The sequence below is a fragment of the Chionomys nivalis genome, chromosome 1, assembly GCF_950005125.1.
Source record: "Chionomys nivalis chromosome 1, mChiNiv1.1, whole genome shotgun sequence".
NCBI classification, from domain to species: Eukaryota; Metazoa; Chordata; class Mammalia; order Rodentia; family Cricetidae; genus Chionomys; species Chionomys nivalis.
In genome coordinates, this window is record NC_080086.1 from 96,804,376 (window position 1) to 96,829,007 (window position 24,632).

The following is a 24,632-nucleotide window of genomic DNA, read 5'->3' on the forward strand; positions in this document are numbered from 1 at the left end:
GCGACCGACAGTTCTGTGGTTATAGCAAATGCGCTACCCCACCCCCGGGGGGCGTGGCAGACTACGTCACCCACCATAAAAACTTACCAAGCCAACCTCAGCTTCTGCATCTTGAAACGAAGGCAGCAATAAACTCTCTAGGTGCTAACAAAATTGCAAGAAGATAAAATGAGATTACGTCAGCAAAATATTCAGGTTTCCTGTTTTTGCTGCTTGATGCCGCTTCTCCTACCATTACTGCAACAATGGCCATATAAACAGGCTTCGGTTACTTCACTATTAGTCAGAAAATCTTTCATAAAACAGGATCCCAACTCCTATTTTTATGCTATAAAACTGTATTTATGACATCAAAAAGGCATTTTGGTTGAAAAGGTTTTCCCAAATGAGTAGAATTCTGACAACACACTCATGTAATAAACATCAAGTTCCGAAGCAAACTATTTCTTTGTGTCTGTCTCAGACATCACAGACATAGTAAGTAGAATAAGGAGTTCTATAGGTTCTGACAGACTATAGATAGGCTTTCAATGAGATGCATCTCCACACATAAAATGCTGCCCAATAAACCCCTGTGGCTTCCCCATTTGAAAGATTTCAGCCAGCCTGCCAGGACCAGTTAGCTTCTTGTTACATCTCCAAAATGGAGTCTGAGGTTCCATTCCCTCCACGTGGGATGGAACTATGCTGTTGGTCTGGCAATGGTTAGTGTGGAGTTTCCATATAAAAGCGGTCATTCCTTTGTCTATGGCCCTTTGAAAATGCTGGCTCATTTTATGGCTGCGGGCACCCCTGCCTTAGAGATCCGGCACTTACTACTCTGCATGATGATGCCCATCTGTGTGTTTGTGTACTCCTCCCTTCCCCCAGGTCCCTTTCATTTTCAAATTTTATCCTGAAAATACAAATTATTATGGAATTCAAACTGCACTGGAAATACCCTAGATAATGTATATCGTTCATTTATATAGCTCAAGCACCTACGTGTTTAATCATTTTAATTACTGTACATGTGGCAGAACAATTTGATTATTAATGCATTTTTTCTACCTGCCTAACATAAGCATCTGGAGCAAAAAAAAAACTAGCATATCATTGGGTATATTCAAAACAAAGCACACATGCACATGCAGATACACATGTGGGGGGGTGCACATGGGTACATATGTATGTAAAAGTCAGAGGACAATCTGGGGCTTCATTCTCCAATGCCATCTGTCTTTTTGACACAAGGTCTTTCACTGTTCTGTGGCTCGTCAAGTAAGCTAGGCTGCCCAGTCAATGAGCCTAACTTTGCAATCACACACATGTAATACCATGCCTGGCTTTTTTTTTTTAACTGTAGGTTCTGAGGCTAGAACCCGGCTCCCCATGAGAGCACATTACTAACTGAGCTATCATCTCAGCTGCCATGAAAACATTCTTGATATCGCAACAGGAGCATTTCCCTTCTGTGGTGGTCGGAATGAAAATGGCCCCATAGGCTCACAGGGAATGGGAGGTGTGGCCTTGCTGGAGTAGGCGTGGCTTTGCTGGAGGAAGTGGGCTACTACAGGAGCCGGCTTTAAGATCAAAGAAGCTCAGGTCTTGCCAGTGTATCTCAGCCTCTTTCTGCCTGCAGAACAAGATATAGAACTCTCAGCTCCTTCTCCATCACCACATCTGCCTGCATGCCGCCATGATGATTCTGGACCTAAATCTCTGAACTGTAAGCCATACCCAATTAAATGTTTTCCTTTTTAAACATTGGTCATGGTTGTGTCTTCACAGCATAGAAACCCTGAGACACCTTCCAATATTTACTGGGATAATAGAATATTTTATTCCGATATTTATGGGATAATAGAATATATTTACTTGACATACAAACACAGCATTCTCCATACTGAATTAGAAGTTTATTGAGCTCCCAATTCCCATGTCTGGAACATGAACATGGATTTACATGCATTGTCTCATGTTGTAGATCTCACATGCATGTCGTCTTCAGTCAGCTGGGCCTCTGCTCTATCGTCAGTAATTTAGAGTTAGCTCAATGTGAGTGAATGGTAAGTACAGAATGATGCATAAGCCGTAGCAATAAATCCTTCCCAATATCATTTACTTTTTTTCCCCAAAAAACCATATTACAACTCTCTCTTGTAAAAAATAAATTTCAGAACAAGGCATTTAATTGACCCCACTTGAGAAAAATAAAGATAATTCTATCAGTTCAGAATTCAGCAATGAATGTCCAACTATGGCTAAAAGGTACACCCTGAGAATTAAATGATTTATTTGAACAAACCCATTAAGGTTTATAAAGCTGTGTTAACCTAATGTCAGGAAGGGACACAAGATATCGGTGCAAATGCCCCTGCTCACTTTGCGGTAGAGTTCTCCAGGGATGCGGTATTGTAAACATCCTCATTGTCTTCGATGCTAGAAGCATCTGTGGAGTCAGGCTCGCTGACCACAATGCCAATGGAAGACAGACTGGTAATGAAGGCATGGACTTGCTGTGCATAAACATCCCTGATGTTAAAGTAAGGTAGCTCGGGACACTTCTCCGGTGGGTCCTCACTGCACTGGTCCACATCCATGTCCTTCTGCTTCTGGTAGTACTTGGAAAACTTGTTGAAGATGATGGTGATGGGAAGGGCTACCACCAAGATGCCACAGATAATACACGTGCTTGCAATGATCTTCCCGGCTAAGGTGATCGGATGGGTGTCTCCATAGCCCACCGTGGTCATACTGATAGTAGCCCACCACCAGCAGATAGGGATGCTGGTGAGACTGGATGCAAGTTCATCCTTCTCCACAGAGTAGATGAGCACGGAGAAAATGGAAATACCCACCGAAAGGAAGAGAAGCAGTAGCCCCACCTCATGGTAACTGTGCCTCAGCGTGGCCCCAAGAGACCGAAGCCCTACCGAATGCCGGGCAAGCTTCAGAATTCGAAAAATCCTCATGAGTCGAAGGATTTGGACCACCTTGCCCATGTTCTCAATGTCCTCACTCTCTTCTTCCTTGGTGTCCACAGCCAACGTAGCATAGAAGGGAATAATGGACACGAAGTCGATGATGTTCAGAGGGTTTTTCCAGAACTTCTTTTGAGAAGGAGCAGCGACCAGCCGGATGGCCAGCTCACCAGTGAACCAGGCGATGCATGCAATCTCTACTCCCTCCAGCACAGGATCATCCACTTCTCCATCCTCATTCTGGAATTCTGACATGCTGTGCACACACATGGCCACGATAGATGCCAGCACCACGCTCAAGGAGGAGATGGCGATGAGCTTGGCCGACAGGCAATAAGCTGGGTTTTCCATTCGAATCCAGATTTTCTTTCGGAGCTGACCAAATCTCAGCTCATCAAACTTCTCCAGCTCTTTCTCAAAGAGAGAGGATTCTTCGAAGGAGGAGTCCGTGCTCACATCGTTGCTTTTCTGGTCCCAGTCCTTGTCATGGCTTTCTTCCTTCCGCTCCTGGTACCGGCTGCTGCAGCAGGAGTCAATGAAAAGCTCATTGATACCCCAGTACTCGATCTCCTGGCAGAAGGAGAACACGCACAGCTCCTCCATGACGTGCAGCTTCCCCGTGTAGTAAAAGTTCAAGACGTATCTGAACAGGGAGGGGTTCCGATCAAAATAGTACTCTTTGTCGGCCACACTGTAGTCATCACACAGCTCCAGTATGGCCTCCTCAGAATGGCAGGTCAGCAGCTTCCCCAGCCTTGTGTGAGGGAACCGCAGAAGGGTACTCTGGTCCACAGACTGCTTAAAGCCCCCCACGTTCAGGTTGACAAGTTCCGCGTCTTGTCCAGGGCGATGGAAAAACTCACCAAACACCATGATGGATAGAGGAGGCAGAGTGCTGGCCAGGAAGGAAGATGCCCAAGATCACATTGCACCTGGAAGGAGCACAAGACAATATTAGCCTGTGCCCAGTCCTGTCCCGTCAGGATTATTTTTAATCTGCCCTTTCCAGAATGATGAGCTGCACTGAAGGCAAAACAGGAAGTGCATTGAGAAGAAGAAAAGCACATTCTGGGGGTCTCTGGAAGGGCTTCAAAAACTTGAGCTTAGAAATCTAGTTTTATAAAAGAAAACCTACAGCATCATTTCATGAAGCCTAATTCCCTTTTCTCTATTAAACACTCAGATTTCATCTTTTGTCTCCTTCTCATGCACTCTCTCTCTCTCTCTCTCTCTCTCTCTCTCTCTCTCTCTCTCTCACACACACACACACACACACACACACACACGGGAAAAGAGAGACACTAAAAAGCAATTTACTTGCACAATATAAACACATCTACAGTCTCGACCCTGATGTTCTTGATAAGTCAGTTGCCGTAGGGCGTGTAGCCTACATCTGTCCATCCTAAACTTAGCTGCCCACGCAGAGAGTGCGCTTCTCTTCTCCACATTTGATCCATGAGAATCAGAGATCAGCTCTTACAAAGACTGTGGGTTTCAACTTTATGCTCCAGCAATGTGCTGTTTTAGGAGAGCCCATTATTTATGTTTGGACACTGACACTCAAGAGGATATAATTATCTCCCCGTAATTAAGCACCTTATATCTTGCAGATATCATTACACTTTCCAGAATAGGGTTTCGGGGCTATCAGTGTGGAAAGAAACCCAGCAAGTTAAACATGCTCTCTGTTTCCTGAAACACACAGTTTCTTCTCCCGTCTCTGCCCTCACCTCATAGTTACCTGCAGAGCATCATCCAGAACTATCGCTCCATTGATGGTCTACACTTGTTGGGCTCATGACTTTCTTTCAGTTCTAACAGCAAAGTATATCAAATCCATTCCTCAGAGAAAAAAATATGAAGGAGAGCTAGAGGAGTAAAGATCTGATTTTAAGTTTAAGAATATGTGTATGTGCCACAAGTGCACCACAGGCCCCCTTGGGAGCCAGAAGAAGGCATGGATGGCCTGGAGCTAGAACATCAGGCAGTTGTGCGCTGCCTTCTATGAATGCTGTAAACTGAACCCAGGTCCTCAACAAGAGCAACACAGCTGATTAAACAGAATGGGAAGGGGAGCTCTCAGCAGAGGGTTGTCAGAGGTGGGCAGCAGGAGGGCTTTAAGGGGACCAGTCCATCAGTCTGGAGAAACTGGATTTTGTTCTGTTGGCAAGACTACAGTGAACTGAGTTCCCATTACAACCTGACGCTGTCACCTACAAAGTTTATGCTCAAGAACCATGTAACTGAGTTACAAGGAAAAAAAATCTATCTCAGTGTTGGTATAGTCACTCATAGCTGTCTTGAATTGCACGCAGCCAACAGACTGCAGGTTGGACATGCCTACAAGTAAAAGGTCTTGACAAGTGTGTTTGTGACCGTGACTTAGACCCACTCAGACTCAGCCTTCTGAGCGCAGTTCATGACACTGTACACGGCCCTCACCATGCTCTTTGGACACCAGAACCATAAGTAAAAACAGCTTTCTTTAAAACTTGAAAACCAGTAATAAAATATCGGTTCTACTGAGGGAAAATTGGAAGACCTTAACGGGGAAAGGTGACGTACATGAGAAAGGGGTGCACAGCAGCAGGGTAAAGCGGGGACGCGAAATGGATGTGCTGGGGGCACTGAAAAGAGAAAGCATCAAGTTTGGAGTCTACAAAACAGAACTGACAGGACACAGCACTTGGTGGAAGAGATGAGAGAAATACATAGGCAGGGTAAAGGAGAATATACTCGCTAATCTACTACCACTTGGGAACAGTAGTGCCATTCAAGTAGACAAAGATAGGGAAGGAACGTCTCCTACGGTCAGCAAAAGCAAAAGAAAAGGTTTGTGATGCTGAAAGAGAGAAGGATTCAGCACAGGTCATGTCACAGCCTTGAAACAGGGCCTCTGCCATCCAGTCCAAGAGAAAGTCCACAGTCGTAAAAAATACTCAGGTGTTTGCCTCCAAGACACAAGCGCTTCATGAAGCCAAAGACCAGGGCATGGCTAATGTATCTTTAATAGATCTGCTGACCCCTTCCAAAAATTCAATTTGCCTTCCTCGGCTTGCTGTTTTTAATTAGAGATCTTCTTTGAAAGGCCTAAGTCAGGGCTGTTGCCTTGGTCCAAATATTTATGTAACGTTAGGTGTCCGCTGGCCAGGGCAGGCTAATGGCACATAGAGTTGGAAAATGTTCCCAGGAGCTAGTTCAGCTAAGCTGACACTAAGACTTTAATGGAAGCTGTCTTCTGACGGATTCTTTTTCATCTTAGCTGTCCTGAAATCCCACAGTGACGTAACGTTTCATGACACCATGGGCATATAAGGGTCCCTTAATCAGGACCTGTAATTCACCTCTCTAGACTCTCCCTAGTGACTTTTCTAAAGAACATGATCATTCATGATGCCCATATTCCCACCATGCCCTTCTGCTTTGTCCTCCCTGGTGAAGGACACCTTTAGTCCACACTGGTAAAGGAAAGGTCATCGGGAAGTCCATCCATCCACTCCACAGAGTCTTGTCATTAAGAGCAACACACGCCATAAAACCAAAGATCTCACGGGGGGGGGGGGGGGCTTTCGAAAAAGAGACAGAAGAAAGCATTGCGGAACCAGCTCTAACACTGAAACTCTAAAGGCAAGTTCGGTTGTGCAGAGTTAGGACTGGATTCCCCGACTGCAATCGGACCCACAGCAGCCCACTTGGAGCAGGGAAGATGAAGTTTCTACCTTTACAAACTGAGAAGCCATTGATAAAGGCACTGGGACTTGTTTCTACTGCACTTACTGACCTTTTGGGACCCTAGTCTATTTGGATGCAAAGCTTCCATGGCCTGGATGTAGGTGGGGGGGGGGTCCTTGGACTTCCCACAGGGCAGGGTTCCCTGCCCTCTCTTAAGGAGGGAGGGGAGGGAGGAGGGTGAGTGGGGGAGCACGAGGGGAATGGGAGGAGGAGAGGAAGTGTAAATTTTTGAATGGAAAAATAAAATAAAATAAAAACAAATTGCTCATAGTTAGAGTCTCTATGTGCAGACAGTCTTTCTTCCAATTATGGCACATCCTTAAAGGCTTTTGTTTTCTCATCCTGGGAATTAACAGATAAGGAAACAAACGCTCTGTGTTGAGAAGCAGAGGCCTAAACAGGGAACTTGGTACTCTCAGTGCTTCCACATTCCTGCTCGCACGCTCAAGATCAGGTGGATAAAGCATGCTACTGTACAGCATCACTCCAAGGATGCTGTATTCAGGCTAGCATTTATTATTATAATTAACATTTTTTTCCTTTATTTTACATACCAACCACATTTTCCCCTCCCTCCTCTCTTCCCGTTTCGTCCCACGACTCCCATTTCCCTCCTCCCCATCCACCCTATGTTTCTATTCAAAACTGGGCAGGTCTCCCATGGGTTTGACTATAACATGACACATCAAATTTGAGGTAAGATTGAGCTCCTCCCCCTGTATAAAGGCTGGGCAAGAATGGGAAGCAGGTTCCCAAAAGCCAGCTAACCACCAGGGACAGGTCTTGATCTCACTGCTAGGAGCCATACAAATATACCAAGCTACACAACTGTCACACACATGCAGAAGGTCCAAGTCGGTCCCATGCAGGCTCCCTAATTCTTGGTCCAGAGTCCATGGGCTCCCATGGGTTTAGGTCAGCTGTCTCTGTGGGTTCCTCTGTTGTGACCTTGAACCCCCTGCGTGGTATAATCCTTCCTCCCTTTCTTCAGGAGGACTCCCAGAGCTCAGTCCAGTGCTTGGCTGTGGATCTCTGCATCTGCTTCCTGGATAAAGGTTCTGTGATGAGAATTAGGGTAATCACCAATCTGATTACAGTAGATGGCCAGTTCAGGAACCCTCTCCACTACTGCTAGGTGTCTTAGCTAGGGTCATTTTTGTGGATTCCTGGAAGCTTTCTTGGTACCAGGTTTTTCCCTAGCCCTCTGTCCCACCCCCAAATTGCCTCTTACTCCCAGCCTGCCCAACCTGCTCCCTCAAGTTCCCATGCCCCCACCCTTGCCCCCAGTTTATCCGAGAGATCTCTTCTATTTCTCCTTCCCAGGGAAATCAATGCATCTCTCTTTGGGCACTCTTCATTATCTCAGCTAGCATTTACTAAAATCCATTCATTTGCTCCTTTCAGAAAACATTTAGTGAATCAAAGGTATACCTCTGTACTACGTGATACAGCTCATGTTTATATACATAGGCAGTTACATACACTTGGCTCTCCACATCTGTAAAGTTCCACACTGGAGAATTCTACCAAGTACAAATCAGTGGGTGAAAGTACTTGCTGTTAAGACTGGCAATGTGATTTAATCCTTGGGACCCACATAATAAAGAGAATCAGCTCCCACAAGTTGTCTTCTGACCTCCATCTACAAATGATGGCATATTTATGTGCACACACTAAATAAATAAGCCCTTTTTAATTAAGAAAAATGCATGTATTCCAGTGATATACACAATGAAAGATAATTTAAATTTAAGGTAAATATAAATTATATAAATATAAAACTCAATTCAAATATATCAACTTGAACACATTTCCATTTTCTTTTATCTTGGCACAGTAAAATGTCAAGAAATATGTTTAAACATGTAAGATTTGGATTTTATGCCCAACTAGTAACATCTGCTTTCTTCTTGCTTTTTTTTCTTTTTGTTTGTTTATTTGTTGTTGGGGGGTTTGGGGGGGTTCAAGACAGGGTTTCTCTGTAGCTTTGGAGGCTGTCCTGGAACTAGCTCTTATAGAGCAGGTTGGCCTCGAACTCACAGAGATCCACCTGCCTCTCCCTCCCGAGTGTTGGGATTAAAGGTGTGCAGTACCACTGTGTGGCCAACGTCTGCTTTCTTAACCATGACAATGTCATCAAGGTGCTGGGTTTCGAGATTGAGGAGATGGCTCAGCAGGTAACGCACCTGCCTGAAAAGCACGCGTACTCAAGTTCAGATCCCAGCAGCCAAACAAAAGCCAGGTGAGTATGGCAACCCATCTGTAACCCCAACTGCAGGAGAAGCAGACATGGCGGATTCCCCAGAGCAAGCTGGCTAGCCAGACTATGTGAAACAGTGATCTCGGGGCTCAACACGAGATCCTGACTCAACATATAAAGGTGAAATTTCATAGAGGAGGACACTTGGCATCAGCCTTGGGCCTCCATGCACACACCAGTGCACATGTACCTGCATATATGAATCACACACATAAACAAGTATATACACTCACACAAACATACACACACATAAAAATACATGCAAAAGAAGGAAGAAAGGAGGGAGGGAGGGGGGAGGGAAGGAAGGAAGCAAGCAAGTAAGCAGTTCAGTGTTTTTGGTTCTGTTGGTTTTTGAGACAAGGTCTCCCTATGTAGCCTTGGCTGGCCTGAACTCACATGGACCAAACTAGCCTTGAACTCATGGAGATCCACCTGCCTCTGCCTCCTGAGTGCTGAGATAAGAGGCCTGGCCCAGAAGGTAATTTTTTTTTCATTTAAGAGTAATAGTATCTTATAATTAGGGAAGTGTGAATTTTGATGTATGGTTGGGAATTAAAACATAGACTAAGAAACTTAAAACTGCACGTACTGGATATGTGCACAGCTTTCTCCTGCCATTGTCCTCTGAGCAATAGAGCAGAACAATGATTGACACATCACTCACAGCATAGGAGGTGTCAATCATCCCCTAAAGACCATGCAAGGCATTCAGGAGAGCATGCATGGGCTTTATGCAAATACTACCCCATTGGTGAGCACCTGAGGATTTGGGTACCCAGAGGGGTCCTAGAAACCAATGACTGTCATTATACAGCGTCTATGTGCACACGTAGATATATAGTGAACCATACATCCACTAAATACAAATACGGAACAACTAATTTATGAGCCATACATAGGTAAATTTTTCTGATTCAAAAATTCTAGTTATGTGAAAGTAATTTTGTATGGAGAACCACAGCAACATAAAAATGAATTATAGGAAAGAATGCCACATACCTCACACGGAAGAGATGTAATGTGCTTAATATATGAAGAGGGCTTATTTTTTTAAGAAGAAAATGAACTATGACAATGTGGGATATGGACAAGAGATGGGAACAGACAGTTCATGGACGAAAACCACACACGAGACTGAAATCAGGAAAATACAAGTTCAACCTTCCTCAGGAGTACATGTGAAAACCACACTGAGGGCTGGAGAGATGGCTCAGTGGTTAAGATCACTGGCTGCTCTTCCAGAGGTCCTGAGTTCGATTCCCAGCAACCACATGGTGGCTCATAACCATCTGTAATGAGATCTGGCGCCCTCTTCTGGCGTGCGGGTATACATGGAGGCAGAATGTTGTTTATATAATAAATAAATAAATCCTAAAACAAACAAATAAGCAAACAAACAAACAAACAAAAAACCACACTTACACATCACATCTAACACACCAAACTGGAGCAAGATCCAGAAGCATGTTGTCTCCATGGAGTGTGAGCCAGTCTATGAAGCAGGCCTCTTCATGTTGTGTTGGGAATCCAAAATGAAGGGGAGCCCCCAGGGAGGGAAACTCTTCAATATGTGACAGACTCGTGTAGGCTTTTACCCTCTAACCTGGTAATCTTGCTTCTAGAACTCTCTTCCTGAAGTTAGACAAGCAAAGCACTTGTGTGTAACTGGAAACAGTCCAAATGTCCATCAATAGAGTGATGTGGGAGGGTCTTCTGTTTTGTGTTGATTTCATTGGTTAATAAAGAAACTGCCTTGGCCATTTGATAAGCCAGTCCTTAAGGTGGGTGGAGTAGACAGAACAGAATGCTGGGAGGAAGTGAGGCAATTGCCATGCCTCTTCTCCCTGGGTCAGACGCGATGGAGCCAGCTGCCAGGTCAGACATGCTGAATTTTTCCTGGTAATTTTTCGTGGTGCTATACACAGTTTAATAGAAATGGGTTAATCAAGATGTGAGAGTTAGCCAGTAAGAGGCTAGAGCTAATGGGCCAGGCAGTGTTTAAATGAATACAATTTGTGTGTTGTTATTTCGGGTGTAAAGCTAGCCATGCGGAAGCTGGGCGGGATGAAAAGCAGGCCTGTCCACCTGCCCGCAGCCCATCACTACAATAGAGGAATGACGGAAAATAAATTATGGTCTACTTCTACACACACAAACGCATGCACGCACACACACAAACACAGTTTAGATGTTTTAGGTAGGAGGGAGAAAGCAAAGCTTAGAAAACAGTAATACGCAGCAATTTATCTAAGAAAGAAGGTCAAACTGGGCCTAAGAGATGGCTCAGCCAGGGGAGTCACCTATCACCAAGTCTTATAACCTGACTTTTGTAGGTAGGTAGGTAGATAGATAGATGACAGATAAATAGATATTTTAATAAAGAAATCAAGAGAAAGTAGTGTAACTATATACATACATGCATGTGTGTATTTACATAGTGCTTATAAAAAAGGAAACAATAGTAATGTAAACAAAAACATAAAATGCCTATAGGGCATAATGTGAGAAAGTAAACTCAGGAACCATGTTAATGTCTACCTAATTATGAGACAAAATTAATTTAAAATGAAACAGACTTTTTTAAAAAATCAAAGATTACTCTATATCAATTTGGTAGCTTAACCTCATATAGATGAATTACTTCAACGAACTGACTGTACATCCTATTGGTGTGTAGTCTAGGACCAAAGGAAATACAATTATTAAAATATTTGTAGCAATCACAGTTATATACTTATTTTTTTCAAAAATATTTTATTATTATTTTATGTATACAGGTGTTTTGCTTGCATGTATGTCTGTGTACCCAGTGTATACCTGGTACTCCCAGAAGCCAGAAGGTTCTTGGAACTGGATTTTTGTGGGTGCTGGGAATTGAACCCAGGTACTCTGGAAGAATAGCCAGTGCTCTTAAGTCTTAATCACTGAGCCATCTCTCTAGCCCTATATACTTATTCTTAAATATTATATATACATAGGATCAAGCACAGGAAGTGTTCTGTTAATGTCCTTAAGCACCCCAAGATTTTAGGTACAAAAATAAAAATGAATATGAATATAAGGATAAAAGAAATTAAATAAAAGCTCTCTGCTCCTGAGTTTGAATTGGAAATGACAGCATAAACACATGATTTACTTTTTGTACATGGAGAGTCTTATTTCTAGCTCTGTCTACCAAGACAAAACAACAACAAGATGAACAAACAACAACGACAAAACAAATAAGAAACCAACCTAAACAGATGACCGTATGATGGAAGCTACTTGGGGGCTCATCTCTCTCTCCTTAAAAGTGAGGTACGTGGTCTCACCTCTACAGGTGTGCTAGAAGTTGAGTTCTCAGCTAAGTCAGTCCCCGCTTGGGAATCACCCTCAGCCAAAAGAGAGCTGCTTCCCAAAGCCAGTAACAGCCAGTGACTTGTCTAGAAGAGGCTTGTTATAACCCAACATCTTATTATATAAAGGTGGTCCACCCAGGTCCAGAGCTCTGTGATTACTAAGTGAGGTTTGTGTTTAAATCCCGCCAAAGTTCGACACCTCGCTTACTGAAGACTTCCTTCCTCACTTCTTCACAGATGCTGATCCCAAAGACGCCTAACAAATTCTTCTATATCTCTGCCTCTATCTATTTTAAAAAGTCCATCTAGAAACACTTAGAGGTATTCTAATTTAGTGAGACTGAAACAAGTAAATACAATTTCTCGCTAAAAGAGCAAGGGTTCCTTGGATGAACAACCAACTCCCAGTCTGGGAATAGAAATATACAAGATGAGCCTGGAATTTCCTTCTATACCAAGAAACAAGGGAGGCAGGCTGTCAAAGACAAGGGAGAGTCAAAAAGATGAAGAAGAAGAAGAAGAAGAAGAAGAAGAAGAAGAAGAAGAAGGAGGAGGAGGAGGAGGAGGAGGAGGAGGAGGAGGAGGAGGAGGAGGAGGAGGAGGAGGAGGAGGAGGAGGAGGAGGAGGAGGAGGAGGAGGAGGAGGAGGAGGAGGAGGAAGAAGAAGAAGAAGAAGAAGAAGAAGAAGAAGAAGAAGAAGAAGAAGAAGAAGAAGAAGAAGAAGAAGAAGAAGAAGAAGAAAAACTAGAGAGACTTCCACCTGCTGAAGAGAAGAAGCATCAGTCTCACAGGGAAAAGCAAAGATCTTCGACAGATTATAGCATATCAAATATGATAAAATTCTTAAGTTCACAGAGATAATTTCCCTGCCGGTGCACATGGGCGTGTTTTGTGTGTACACAGCTGCATGTGTGCACAAGAGTGTGAAAGACAGAAAATGGCCTTACTGTCATTACTGAGCACCAACCAATCACCTTGTCTTTTGAGACAGGCTCTATCGCTTGTGCCTGGAACTCACAAACTTGGTCAGCCTGACTGGCCAGAGCCTCGAGGATCTGTCTGTCTGCATTCCCAATGCTGAGATTACAAACACACACCACCACGTCTGACCTTTTAAAATCGGTTCTAGGGACTGAACTTGGCTCCTCCTACCGGCATAGCGCGCCCTTTGCTGATAATCTCCTCAGCCCCCACAGTAATAATTTTTAAAAAGGAGCACAGTACCTAGCTTACTTTTGGACCCTACTCAAGAACCAACCCACTATTTTGTGAAAATAGAGAGGAATATCTAATACTTTATCCCACCTTCCTGTGAGTATTATACTTTAGAAAAATAATACAAGAATTAATGAGGGAAATTTTTCTTCATAAAAAAAAATCCCAATAATTTGAAAACACAGCAGTGGAAATAACCTAATGGCATAATAGAAAGTAATTGTTTATATTTAAAAATAAGTTGAGATTTTTAAAAGTTGACAGTAACAATTGAAAAGGAGTTGGTGTAACTATACTGAATGTCACAAAAAATAAAATTTAAGATAAAAATTGTTACCACAGTCAAAAAACATTTCTAGTAATAAAAATGCCAATCCATCAAAAGGAAGGCACAAGCAATATAAACATACTTAACAATAGAGCAAAAAAAAAAAAAGATGTAAAAAATAATGGCAGAACGAGGGGGAGAAATCATTGGAATTTCTATATCCCACCTTCAATAACATATGGAACAATTATACAAATATCCACAGGGAAATAAAGACGATTCAAACATGATGATAAGCCAACAAGATCTGACAGAGACTGAGCACTCCAGCTAGTAAGAGTTCTCTCTCTCTCTCTCTCTCTCTCTCTCTCTCTCTCTCTCTCTCTCTCTCTCTCTCTCTCTCTCTCGGACATAGAACACTCTCTAGTACAGACCACAGCAGCTAAGTCATGGAACAGCCTGGATAGATTTTAAAGGGCACTAGCCATCTCTCATCACTCTGACAAACTATTGGAAGTAATCAACTTAAAAAGAGAACAGGTTTGTCTAGCTCACCATTTCAAACATTTCAGTACATCATCACTTGGCCCTGGTGTCTTGGACCTATGGAGAGACAGACAGCACAGCATTGTGGGATAACATGGGTCAGCCTCAAGGCAACCAGGAAACCAAGCCAGTAAAACTGACGGGGGGTGTTAATATAATATCCTCATCAATAGCACAACTCCAGTATACTACCTTCCTACTACCATCTCACTTCCTGACGATGACATTACCTCTCAATAGTTCCATGACCAAGGACCCAGCTTCTATCTGACATATACATGGTCGTTTGAAGACATTCAAGATTCAAATTACAGCATAGACAGATAGATGATAGATAGATAGATAGATAGATAGATAGATAGATAGATAGATAGATGATAGATAGATAGATGATAGAAGATAGATAGATAGATAGATAGATAGATAGATAGATAGATGATAGATAGATGATAGATAGATAGATAGATAGATAGATAGATAGATAGATAGATAGATGATAGATAGATAGATAGATGATAGATAGATAGATAGATAGATAGATAGATAGATAGATAGATAGATGATAGATAGAGAGAGAGAGAGATGATAGATAGATAGATAGATAGATAGATAGATAGATAGATAGATAGATAGATAGATAGATGTACAGATGGACGGATAAACGGACAGACAGAAAAGTACACCAACCACAATGGGATACAATTATACATCAATAACAAAAGAAAATCTGGTAATGATTTTTCAATGTGGAAATAACACTCCTTAAGGACCAATGAGTTAAAGGGAAAATTTTTTTTAAAAATGCAATAAACAAAACCAAAAAAAATCAACAAAATTACAGGGTGCTATAAAACAGTGACTAGGAAGAGCATACAGATTTATATACCTATATTTAAAGAAAGAAAGAACTTATATTAAGAACTCTCTCCCTGAAAACCACAGGAAAAGAGGAACGTTAAGGCTGATTTAGTACAAATTTAGTACAAATAAAAAAAAATGATGATTACACTTGAAATGAATGAAACAAAATAAGAATAGGAATACAGAGGATTCAGAAGGCCAAAAACTGGACATTGTTTTTCCCAAATCAATAGAACTGATCAATCTGTAGCCACACTAACCAAGAAGGAAGGGAAGAAAACTCCAATTAGCAAAACCAGCAGTGGAAGAGGGTATGCCACTCACTGTTGGCCTCCTAGAAGTAGGAAGAATGGTGAGAGCATTCTGTGAACAAATATATTGCCACACTTTAGATAACCTATGATCTAGAAAAAGTAAATTGCTAGAAATAGACAACTTCCAGAATATAACTCAACATGAGAAAGTGAATCTTAATGAGCTTTTAAGATACTTAACTGGCAACTTTACAACTCTGCGTAGAAAAAGCTGAGCATCAAAGCATCAACAGCTCTGTTGAGTCCCATCCCTCCTTAGCATGGATTCTTTTTTGTTGTTGTTGTTGTTTTTTGTTGTTGTTTGTTTTGGTTTTGGTTTTCAAGACAGGGTTTCTCTGTAGCTTTGGTGCCTGTCCCGGAACTAGCTCTTGTAGACCAGGCTGGCCTCGAACTCCCAGAGATCCGCCTGCCTCTGCCTCCCAAGTGCTGGGATTAAAGGCATGCGCCACCACCGCCTGGCTCTTAGCATGGATTCTTGAGCAAACTTTTCCAAAACCACGAAGAGGAAGATGCCCTCCCCAACTCCATAAAGTCAGTACTCCTGTCAGACCAAGACTACACACAGACATGAGAGGGAAAGTCAAGACCCTTGTCTCTATGCATACAGATGCACACATAATCAATACATCACTAGCAAACCAAATCCAGTAGCATGTCCTGGTTAGGGTTCCATTGCTGTGATGAAACACTGTGATCAAAAGGAACATGGCTTCTAACAGTGCATGTAAAGAGCAGTGTGAGCGTAGGAACCCAAAGGCAGGACCTGATGCAGAGACCACGGAGGGGTGCTGCTGACTGTATTGCTCCTTGTGGCTTACTCAGCATGCTTTTCTGTAGAACCCAGGACCACCAGCCCAGGATGGCACCACCCACAATGGGCGGGACCCTCCCATGTCAATCACTAACACCGTACAGACGTGCTTACCATGCAATCTTATAGAGTCATTTTCTCAACTAAGGGTCCCTTCTCTATGAGGACCCTAACTTATGTCATGTTAACATAAAAGCTAATCAGCACAACATATAAAAAGGATTCTACACTTTGACTATTCAGGTTTAGCTAAATGCATAGCTAATTTTTATATGTAAATCAGTCAGGATATTAAAACATACTACCATGTATATAGTCCATTGTCTATAGAAATGCCATAATACATTGCATCATCAAATATGAAACATCCCCGACAAATAACACATACAAACAGGAAGTGCATTGCTGGTCACTTGGAAGAAGGGAGGAGAATTGGGATTGTTAATAGGTATGGATTTCTTTTAGGAGTGATAAAAATATTCTGGATAAGAGAGCCATCTAACCTTAATGAATATAGTAAAAAGAGAATTATACATAAAAGTAATTTTATTGCCTAGATTCTGCATATGAGAATCACTTCTCCACCTGAGCCATCTTGCATGGAGGGACACTCATACAGATGTCTGTAACAGTTGATACTCCAGGGAAAGAGTTTTAGAGAATTTGAATGGACTGGGTCAAGTTCCCAGTTCCCTCCTCCTGGACTTTCTTGCTCTGTTCAACTTCAACTGTCTTTGCGTCCACTTTATATGAGCGTTTATCACACAGTAGTGTCACGCCTTTTGTACCCGAGCCTTCCTCTGCACAAACGCTGAACATCCAGCCCGTCCGCAGCACTTGGCTGTCCTCTCTACACTACAGCCTCTTTTGTTACCTATCCTTGTCTGGTAAAAGACACTCATTTTTATTTGAAAGAATTCACAAGAGCTATTTCTGTTCTCAGGAAGAGCGCTAGCAGAAAGATCTAGATCAGGCCTGGCAAAATTCGGAGATTCCAATGGCCAACCAGTGAAGCCAAGCAAATAAACGGACGGGTGGGGGACTATGAGGCGTTCTTCACAGTTACACAGGGAGACACTGTGCAGCACCCCAGTAACTGGGGGGATTCAAGGTAGACTTACCAGTGTTCATGGAGAAACAAAACTCTGATTTGAATGTAGGATAGCTGAGCTGACCCACTAGGCTTTAAACGCTATACAACTCTAAAGAAATGTGTTTCTGGGCACACTGTGACCTGAGACAGTCTCCTGACAATTCCAGTTCTGTAACAACCATGTTAAGTTAGACATAATAGGACCCTTACTGCAAGAGCAGTAGTGATCTTTCTTCAAGTCCAAAACTGCAAATGTTAAGAAAAAAAAGTGGCGCGTGGGGGAAGGAATATGTGTAACACACTAAGTTGGGTTTTTGCTGTTGTTTTGTTTTTCTGATTTAAGATACTAAGGTAGGGCCTCATGTAGATCAGGCTGACTTCTGACTCACTAAACACCAAAGATAACTGAACTTCTCATCTTCTTGCCTCTGCTCTCAAGTGCTGGGAGTACAGGAGTGTTCCGGATCTGTATGCTGTGTTAGAGATCCAACCCAGGGCTTCGTGAATGACAGGCAAGCACCTTGAACCATCGCCAGAACTTTCTACATCTGGCTTTTGGTATGATCACAAGCTGATGTAACCTTTCCAGACCCATGTTTGTTTCAATTGCCCATCAGATGTTACAATGAGAAGAACCTCCACATCTGTGGGGAAAAAGAACTTCTTTTTCGCTACACTGTAAAATACTTTCCCTTCCTCTGATGACAATGACCGACTGTCAGAGAAACTGATGCAGAAAGTCAGCTCTTACCCTCGTGGTGGTGATGTCACACACTCTGCCCTCATCCTGCACAGTGGAACGTCCATTGTCATCCGAGAACCTTCTCCCTTCTTCCCTTGCTGGGATCTGGGGTGCGCACAGGCATTGAGCGGCTCAGAGAAGAGAAGCGTGTGGTCCTCTGGTTGTACACGACAAAGTGGATGCTGTGAAGTCAAGTCCACCTGCAGAGGAAAGCATCAATCAAGCTGTCACTCCAAAGTGGAAACAAAACCAAGCCATTTGATCCCCAGCTCAGTGCTCTGGGCATGTTTTACTGCTGAGATGCAAACCTTCAAGCCCCATGGAACTTCCGTGGAGGAACTGGTCTTTTCCTGTGATGGAACTATTGCTCCACCGGAACTTACAGACAGAAGGAAGGACTCCTAGAACTTGACTACTGCAAAACGTCTGGAGCATCACATCTGTCACAGGCCATGAAACATCCGAGATAGGCAGGGCACTGGAGTTAGGGCGTCACTCACTTCCCACATAGCTGCTTCTACGAGAGTTATTCTCCTAGCCAATCCATGAAGGTTGAGCTCATAAACTTCGAAATGAATATACTTTAATCCACTTCAGAGGCAAATTTATAAAGGTTACTGTTCTGATAGAATTAATCCCACTGCGACAATTTGAAATCAAAAGATTTTCAAAAACTTGCCAAATTCAGTTCCTCTTTATTCGTACATTGCTATATGTCGCAGATCAGAGATGGTTTCAGGTCCTAATGCAGAGTCCTCCACAAACATAAGGATGTTCCTGCATGGACTGGGGAGTCGAGTTTATGTCAAAACAAACAAAAAGATAACACTGTGCGCTCTCTCTCTCTCTCTCTCTCTCTCTCTCTCTCTCTCTCTCTCTCTCTCTCAGTTAAAGAATGCAAAAATAAAAACTCCCAACCAAGTAAGCCTTGCCTCATGGTGACATTCTCCCATAGGTCTATGCTGGCTGTCAAGCATCTATCCCTTGATTTTTTTTCATGTTTTCCAGTCAACACCAATTCTAAAGGGGGAGCGGGTAGTCATGGAGAAGAAGTAACTATTGATGTTGAGCAGAAATCAGGCAAGAAGTGTCTGCAGCTACATCAGGCATTAAACAAACATTCGGTGTGGTTGAAGAACTTCTAAGGCCCTGGGATCTCACAGGGCACATAGCAACCACTGCAACACCCCCAAGAGCTCACAGGCCCTAGACCAAGTAAACATGTGAAAACAAACATGTCTGAACAAGATCCTGGGGACAGTACAGGCAGAGCCAGGGAGGAACATAGTTTACAAGATGGCCCCAATGGGGACACAGCGCACCCTGTCACTCTACAGGGCTAAATTTCCCTGTGTAACAGCTAGTCATGAGAACGAATCTGAAGTGAAATGCGGATCCACGTCAGCTGAACGCCTCAGGCGGAACTCTTGATAGGAAAGCAGAGAAATCTCTTTATGAGGATGGAGAAGAGGGCTGGAGAAGTTAAAGGCTCCTTTGTCCTCCTCCTGCCCCTCAGCCTACACTTCTTCCTCTCCCCCCTTCTCTTCCCTGCCTCCTGGGAAGACATTCGCCTCCCAAGCAAAGGCAGAAATGCTATAGGGCCTAATCTTTCTACTCGGATACCTTTCAAACTTCAACATCCTTTAAGAGAAAGGAAAATTAACCTGGAGATAATTAACCCCGAAAGCTTTCATACTCTATACTCATTACCAAAGGAAGACAATCAGGAGTACATGGGCTCTCAGCTAGAAGTCCATTGCTTTGGCCCAGTACGGAACTCTCGGGTCTGACCCAGGGACACATGGGGAGGTGAGCCAGGCCTATCCTCTAAACAGAAACCTGTACCCAGGGAGGCCTTACAGTTGATATGACATGAATAAATGACATCCCAAACAGCCACTGCCTCCCTGCCACCTAAACTCGAAATTCGTGTGCCTTCCTAGATTTTTCTATCACCTTAATCACTGTCGAATGATGGAAACTGGGGAGATGGCTCAGCTGGTAAAGCCACTTCCACCTAAAGCATGAAGACTTGAGTTTGATCCCTAGAGGCCACGTGAAAATGCAGGATGTGTTATCCTATCTTTATAATCCCAACAGGCTGAGATGGGAAGATCCCTGGGCAGCCCCCGGTCAATAAGAGCCTCTCCCTCAAAGGAAGTGGTCTGCATTTGTACCAATCCATACGATTCTAAGATCATTTGTGTTCTACATGAACCCAACAAGAAATGATAGCTAGCACTTTCTGAGTCCCCCACACCATGTCAGGTACATTTGTAAGGCTTTTACAAATGTCTCCACAACCTTCAACCACAGCATATGCCAAGTATTATTCTCAATGTAGAGGTGGGACATTCAGTCCCAAAGATGCTACCTGCCCACAGTTCAACACGCAAGAAATGACAGGACCCAGGTTCATCTCACTGTGAAAATTGAAGCTCTTCTAGTTATAGTCAGGGAAGACTGACGAAGGATTGAGGGAAGTGCATCAAACATAACCTCAAGCATCAGACTTGGGGGAAGGAAGTGAGGACTTACTTACTCTCCCCTTCCTGTTTCACAACCCCACCCCTTCCTGTTTCACACCCCACCCCATGTTAGTTGTGCCTACCAAGGTCATCAGGGTTGATAAGTTTGAACAAAGGTGTCGTAGGTTGTGTGAACAGGCTTCTGACTTTGCGATACAGTCCGATCCTGGCAAAAACCCATCACGCTCCCTCAAGGCCCGATTCTCTCTGCAGAATGTCTCTTTTCACAATAACTGAATTATCTTTGCCATTTCCTCCAGCCTGGCTATATTTCCTGATGAGTTCGCTACAGCATTCAAAAATGTACGGAACAGCAAACTCCATTATCGAGGGGACAGGTGAAGAGTAAGAGACGTAGTCGATGTGTCCCTCATCCCGACCCCTGACATCCAATCTTAGAGCCAAGGCCAGGGAAAAGGAAATGGATTGTGAACAGGGACACACGAAGGGCTCTACGGATTCCCTGGCCCTCACCGTAGACATGTAAAATTGACCTGGTAAATAAAGAAGAAACTCCTTGTGGCACTGCAGTACTGGCCTGTGTCCTCTGTACCCACACAGGACTCTGTATGTCCCCATCCCTACCACAACACATTCTTTTGAACTGTTATCTAGACTGAGAAAGCCGCCAGTGAGGTATAGCATCCCACGAGCGATCTTCATGCTAATTATCTCTGTCATACAGCTTTGCTTCACACATTTTGTTCAAACCAATCCCCCTCTCCCAAGCCAACAAAATTAGAGTAAATCAAAGGGAAAAAGAAGTCAATACAGATAACGAAAAGCCACTAGGCAGAGGCAGAGGAGGTAACTGGGCAGGACAATATGGCTGCCAATACTATCACACAGGTCTTTATTTATTTATTTATTTATTTATTTATTTATTATGCATACAATATTCTGTCTGTGTGTAAGTGTGCAGGCCAGAAGAGGGCACCAGACCCCATTACGGATGGTTGTGAGCCACCATGTGGTTGCCGGGAATTGAACTCAGGACCTTTGGAAGAGCAGGCAATGCTCTTAACCACTGAGACATCTCTCCAGCCCCTGGTTTGGTATTCTTAAACACTCCCAAAAACTCCCTTGCACTGACACTAGGCTCCCAGAGGCACTTCCTGGTAAACAGAGACCTGTGCACCTTGCCAACAGGTAACATATAAGCTACGCAGACACTATAATCTCTACCCTTGGGATTTACCAATGCATAGAATTTAGTAAAGCGGAAGGAGGCTTATTTAAGTAAGTTTTGGTGTACGTCTGTGTCTTCGTCAGGGTTTCTGTCGCTGCTGTGTTCCCCTGACAGTGAACAATTTGGGGAGGAAAGGGTTTATTTGACTTACACCTCCACATCGTAATTTATCACTGAAGGAAGTCAGGACAGGAACTCAAACCAGGCAGGAACCTGGAGCAGGAGCTGAGCAAAGGCCATGGAGGGGTGCTGCTTACTGGCTTGCTCCCCATGGCTTGCTCACCCAGACCCACATCCAGGGCTTTGAGTTGGCACACCCCAACATCTACCCCATCTATGACTATGGCCTGTGGGAGCACATGAAGGGCCTGGCCCTGTGGAACTACAGTCACAGGATCTCCAGGACTCAGGGAAACAGCAGGATATTCTAAAGGAGTTTCAGGGGACGCCCAGCACTGGTGGTGTACCGGAAGCCAAAGGCCTTGAACCTGACCAACCATACATTACAGTGAACATCTGCAAGTAACGCTGAGTGTCCAGGGGGTGTCCTGTGTGACACACTGCAACTTCCAATGACATGGAGACAGTGAAGAGGTACGGAAGAGGCAGTAAAGATGGAGGAGCAAAGTGTGGTTTTGTTTGTTTGCTTTGTTTTGTTTTTAGGTAGTTCCTTTAATTTTCTTTTGAGGGGACACTATGGGGTAAGGAGCAGATATGGAAGGACTGGGGTGCATGATATGAAATTCCCAAAAAATCAATTGAAAGAAATTACACTTAAAAGAAATAATGAAATGGTAAATTGTTAAGGATAGCATCTAACATTGACTTCTACCCTCTATCACATAATCATACAGATGTTCATGTATCCACACACTCAAACATGTATGCACACATGTGTACAAACATGCACACACAAATGCACACACACATAAACACACACATGCATAAAGCAAATCTAAGCTGCCATTAACTCTCTAAGTATATGGGACTTAAGTATAATGATAGAGGTTTCTCTCTATGAGAACCTGCCTTGTGTTTCCTAGGACGACATCCCATGCCCATATACTCATATGGCTTCGAGTATATAGCCTGCTTTCTGCAATAACACTGCTCCTACTGAATATACCCACTCCTGGACAAAGTTCTCACCTTGTAGAAGAAACTCAGTGAATATCTTGGAGGGGAAAAAAGTTCAAACGCATGTCAGTTTTGTGGCCTTGCCGCCACTCATCAATCACATACCAATTTTTAATAAAACCTGAGGGTAACAAAATTATAGAAATAATAATGGAAGATGAAATTCCATCCTGCCTGTGTCTTGCTTAACTAATGAGAATTTTCATCCAGTGCTTTGCTCCAATAATATTAAAATATCACAATCAGGCTTCCATAATTGGATTTACTGGGCTTGGAGAATTGTACTGCTATTTAAATCCTCTAATCCAAAGCCATCAGAAGAACACACCTTCCAGTCCATGCTGACAGTGGGTCACCACTAATATCCCTGAACTATGATCTTCCTTCAAATCATCAAATCTCAACAAGTATTTTAATAAGAAAAACTCTTAAATTCACATAAAAAAAAAAAAAACCTCTGATCAGCCCCAGAAAATGAAAGCTTCTCGGGGTCTAATATATTCAAGGATTGAAAATAAATTCATAGACATTCTGGTTTTCAGTGAGTAGCCTATGGAGTGCTTCCTAAAGTGGAGTCTCTAAATTCTTCTTGAGAGATGAGTATAAGTTCCGTTTCTCTCTTGAGGATGTGGAATGAGTGAAGGCGAAAGCATCTCCAGGAGTCCCTAAGGCCTGGAGCATGCGTAACTAAACACCGCCTTCTCTCCTCGGGTTCTGTTTCCAGACAACCTCCCCTGTGGGACAGAGGAGCAGCAGGCACACAGCTGAGTCACCTCCCCAAGACAACCTGGGACAGAAAAGCAGAGACCACCAGGCCAGAAGCTGCCTGGGGAAGTGTGCCCACATAGAGAGATCATCACACAGACACTGACCCCACTCAGTCACCCCTGGTATTAACAGGACTCTTAAGTCACTCTGAGGGGTCTGTGTGACTGCCACCCTTCCACTGGCCTCAGGAAGGAGTTCTTTTGGCTTCATGTAATCAACCCTGCCCAGGGTGGCTGAAGAAAGAGGTTCCCACTGCAGGCAGGAAGGGAAAACAGACCGATTGGAGGCCCGAGATCTTGCACATCTTAATCTTAGCCTGGTCTCTCTCCCTTTTCGTGCTATGAATGACAAACCACGGTGCTGAATCACTGAAGAACAGAGGAAGGGAGAGCCAACAGTTCTGCAGGGTGCAGGGGAACAGTTTAACACGGTAATAGCAGTGCGTGTTTACTGTAGGGAGGCTTTGCCTGGGGGCAGTGTAGCCAGAAGGCCCACCGCTCACATTTCCAATAGCATCCTGTGCAAATAAATCATCAAAGTGTTAAAGATGCGTGTAGGAAGATGTCCAGCGCGTCATTTATTATTCATAAGCTTATGCCAAGAGCCACCTAGATGTCCATCAATAGGCAGACCCTGTAGCCTGGAGACAGCTGTGAAGTATAGCCCTCGGCGCTAGTCAAACTCACTGAGAGAAGGGTAGTAGTAACCTCTGGGATCAGGTGGGCCCTGCTCTGTGGTCTTCCATTCTGGGCTCATTTACTCTCCATCGCTCTCCTGTCTTGGTTTTGAGTTTTAGTTTCTTTGTTTCCGAAGACGGGATCTCAGTATCTGACCCTGGCTGGTTCTTTAGGCCACTCTGAATTCC

At 43.5% G+C, this 24,632-nt stretch overlaps 1 protein-coding gene across 2 annotated transcripts in view; it reads right to left on the bottom strand.

The window, feature by feature from the left end:
• Positions 1-1,841: 1,841 nt before the first annotated feature.
• Positions 1,842-24,632, bottom strand: part of Kcns3 (potassium voltage-gated channel modifier subfamily S member 3) — a 45,291-nt gene continuing 22,500 nt past the window's right edge. For both annotated transcript variants that reach the window (XM_057772662.1, XM_057772672.1), the window contains 2 exons: positions 18,155-18,345; positions 1,842-3,895 (listed from right to left, as the gene is read on the bottom strand). In XM_057772662.1, coding sequence (XP_057628645.1) covers positions 2,361-3,836 — 1,476 coding nt within the window. In that variant the 5' untranslated portion in view covers positions 3,837-3,895; positions 18,155-18,345 and the 3' untranslated portion in view covers positions 1,842-2,360. The remainder of the gene's footprint in view (positions 3,896-18,154; positions 18,346-24,632) is intronic.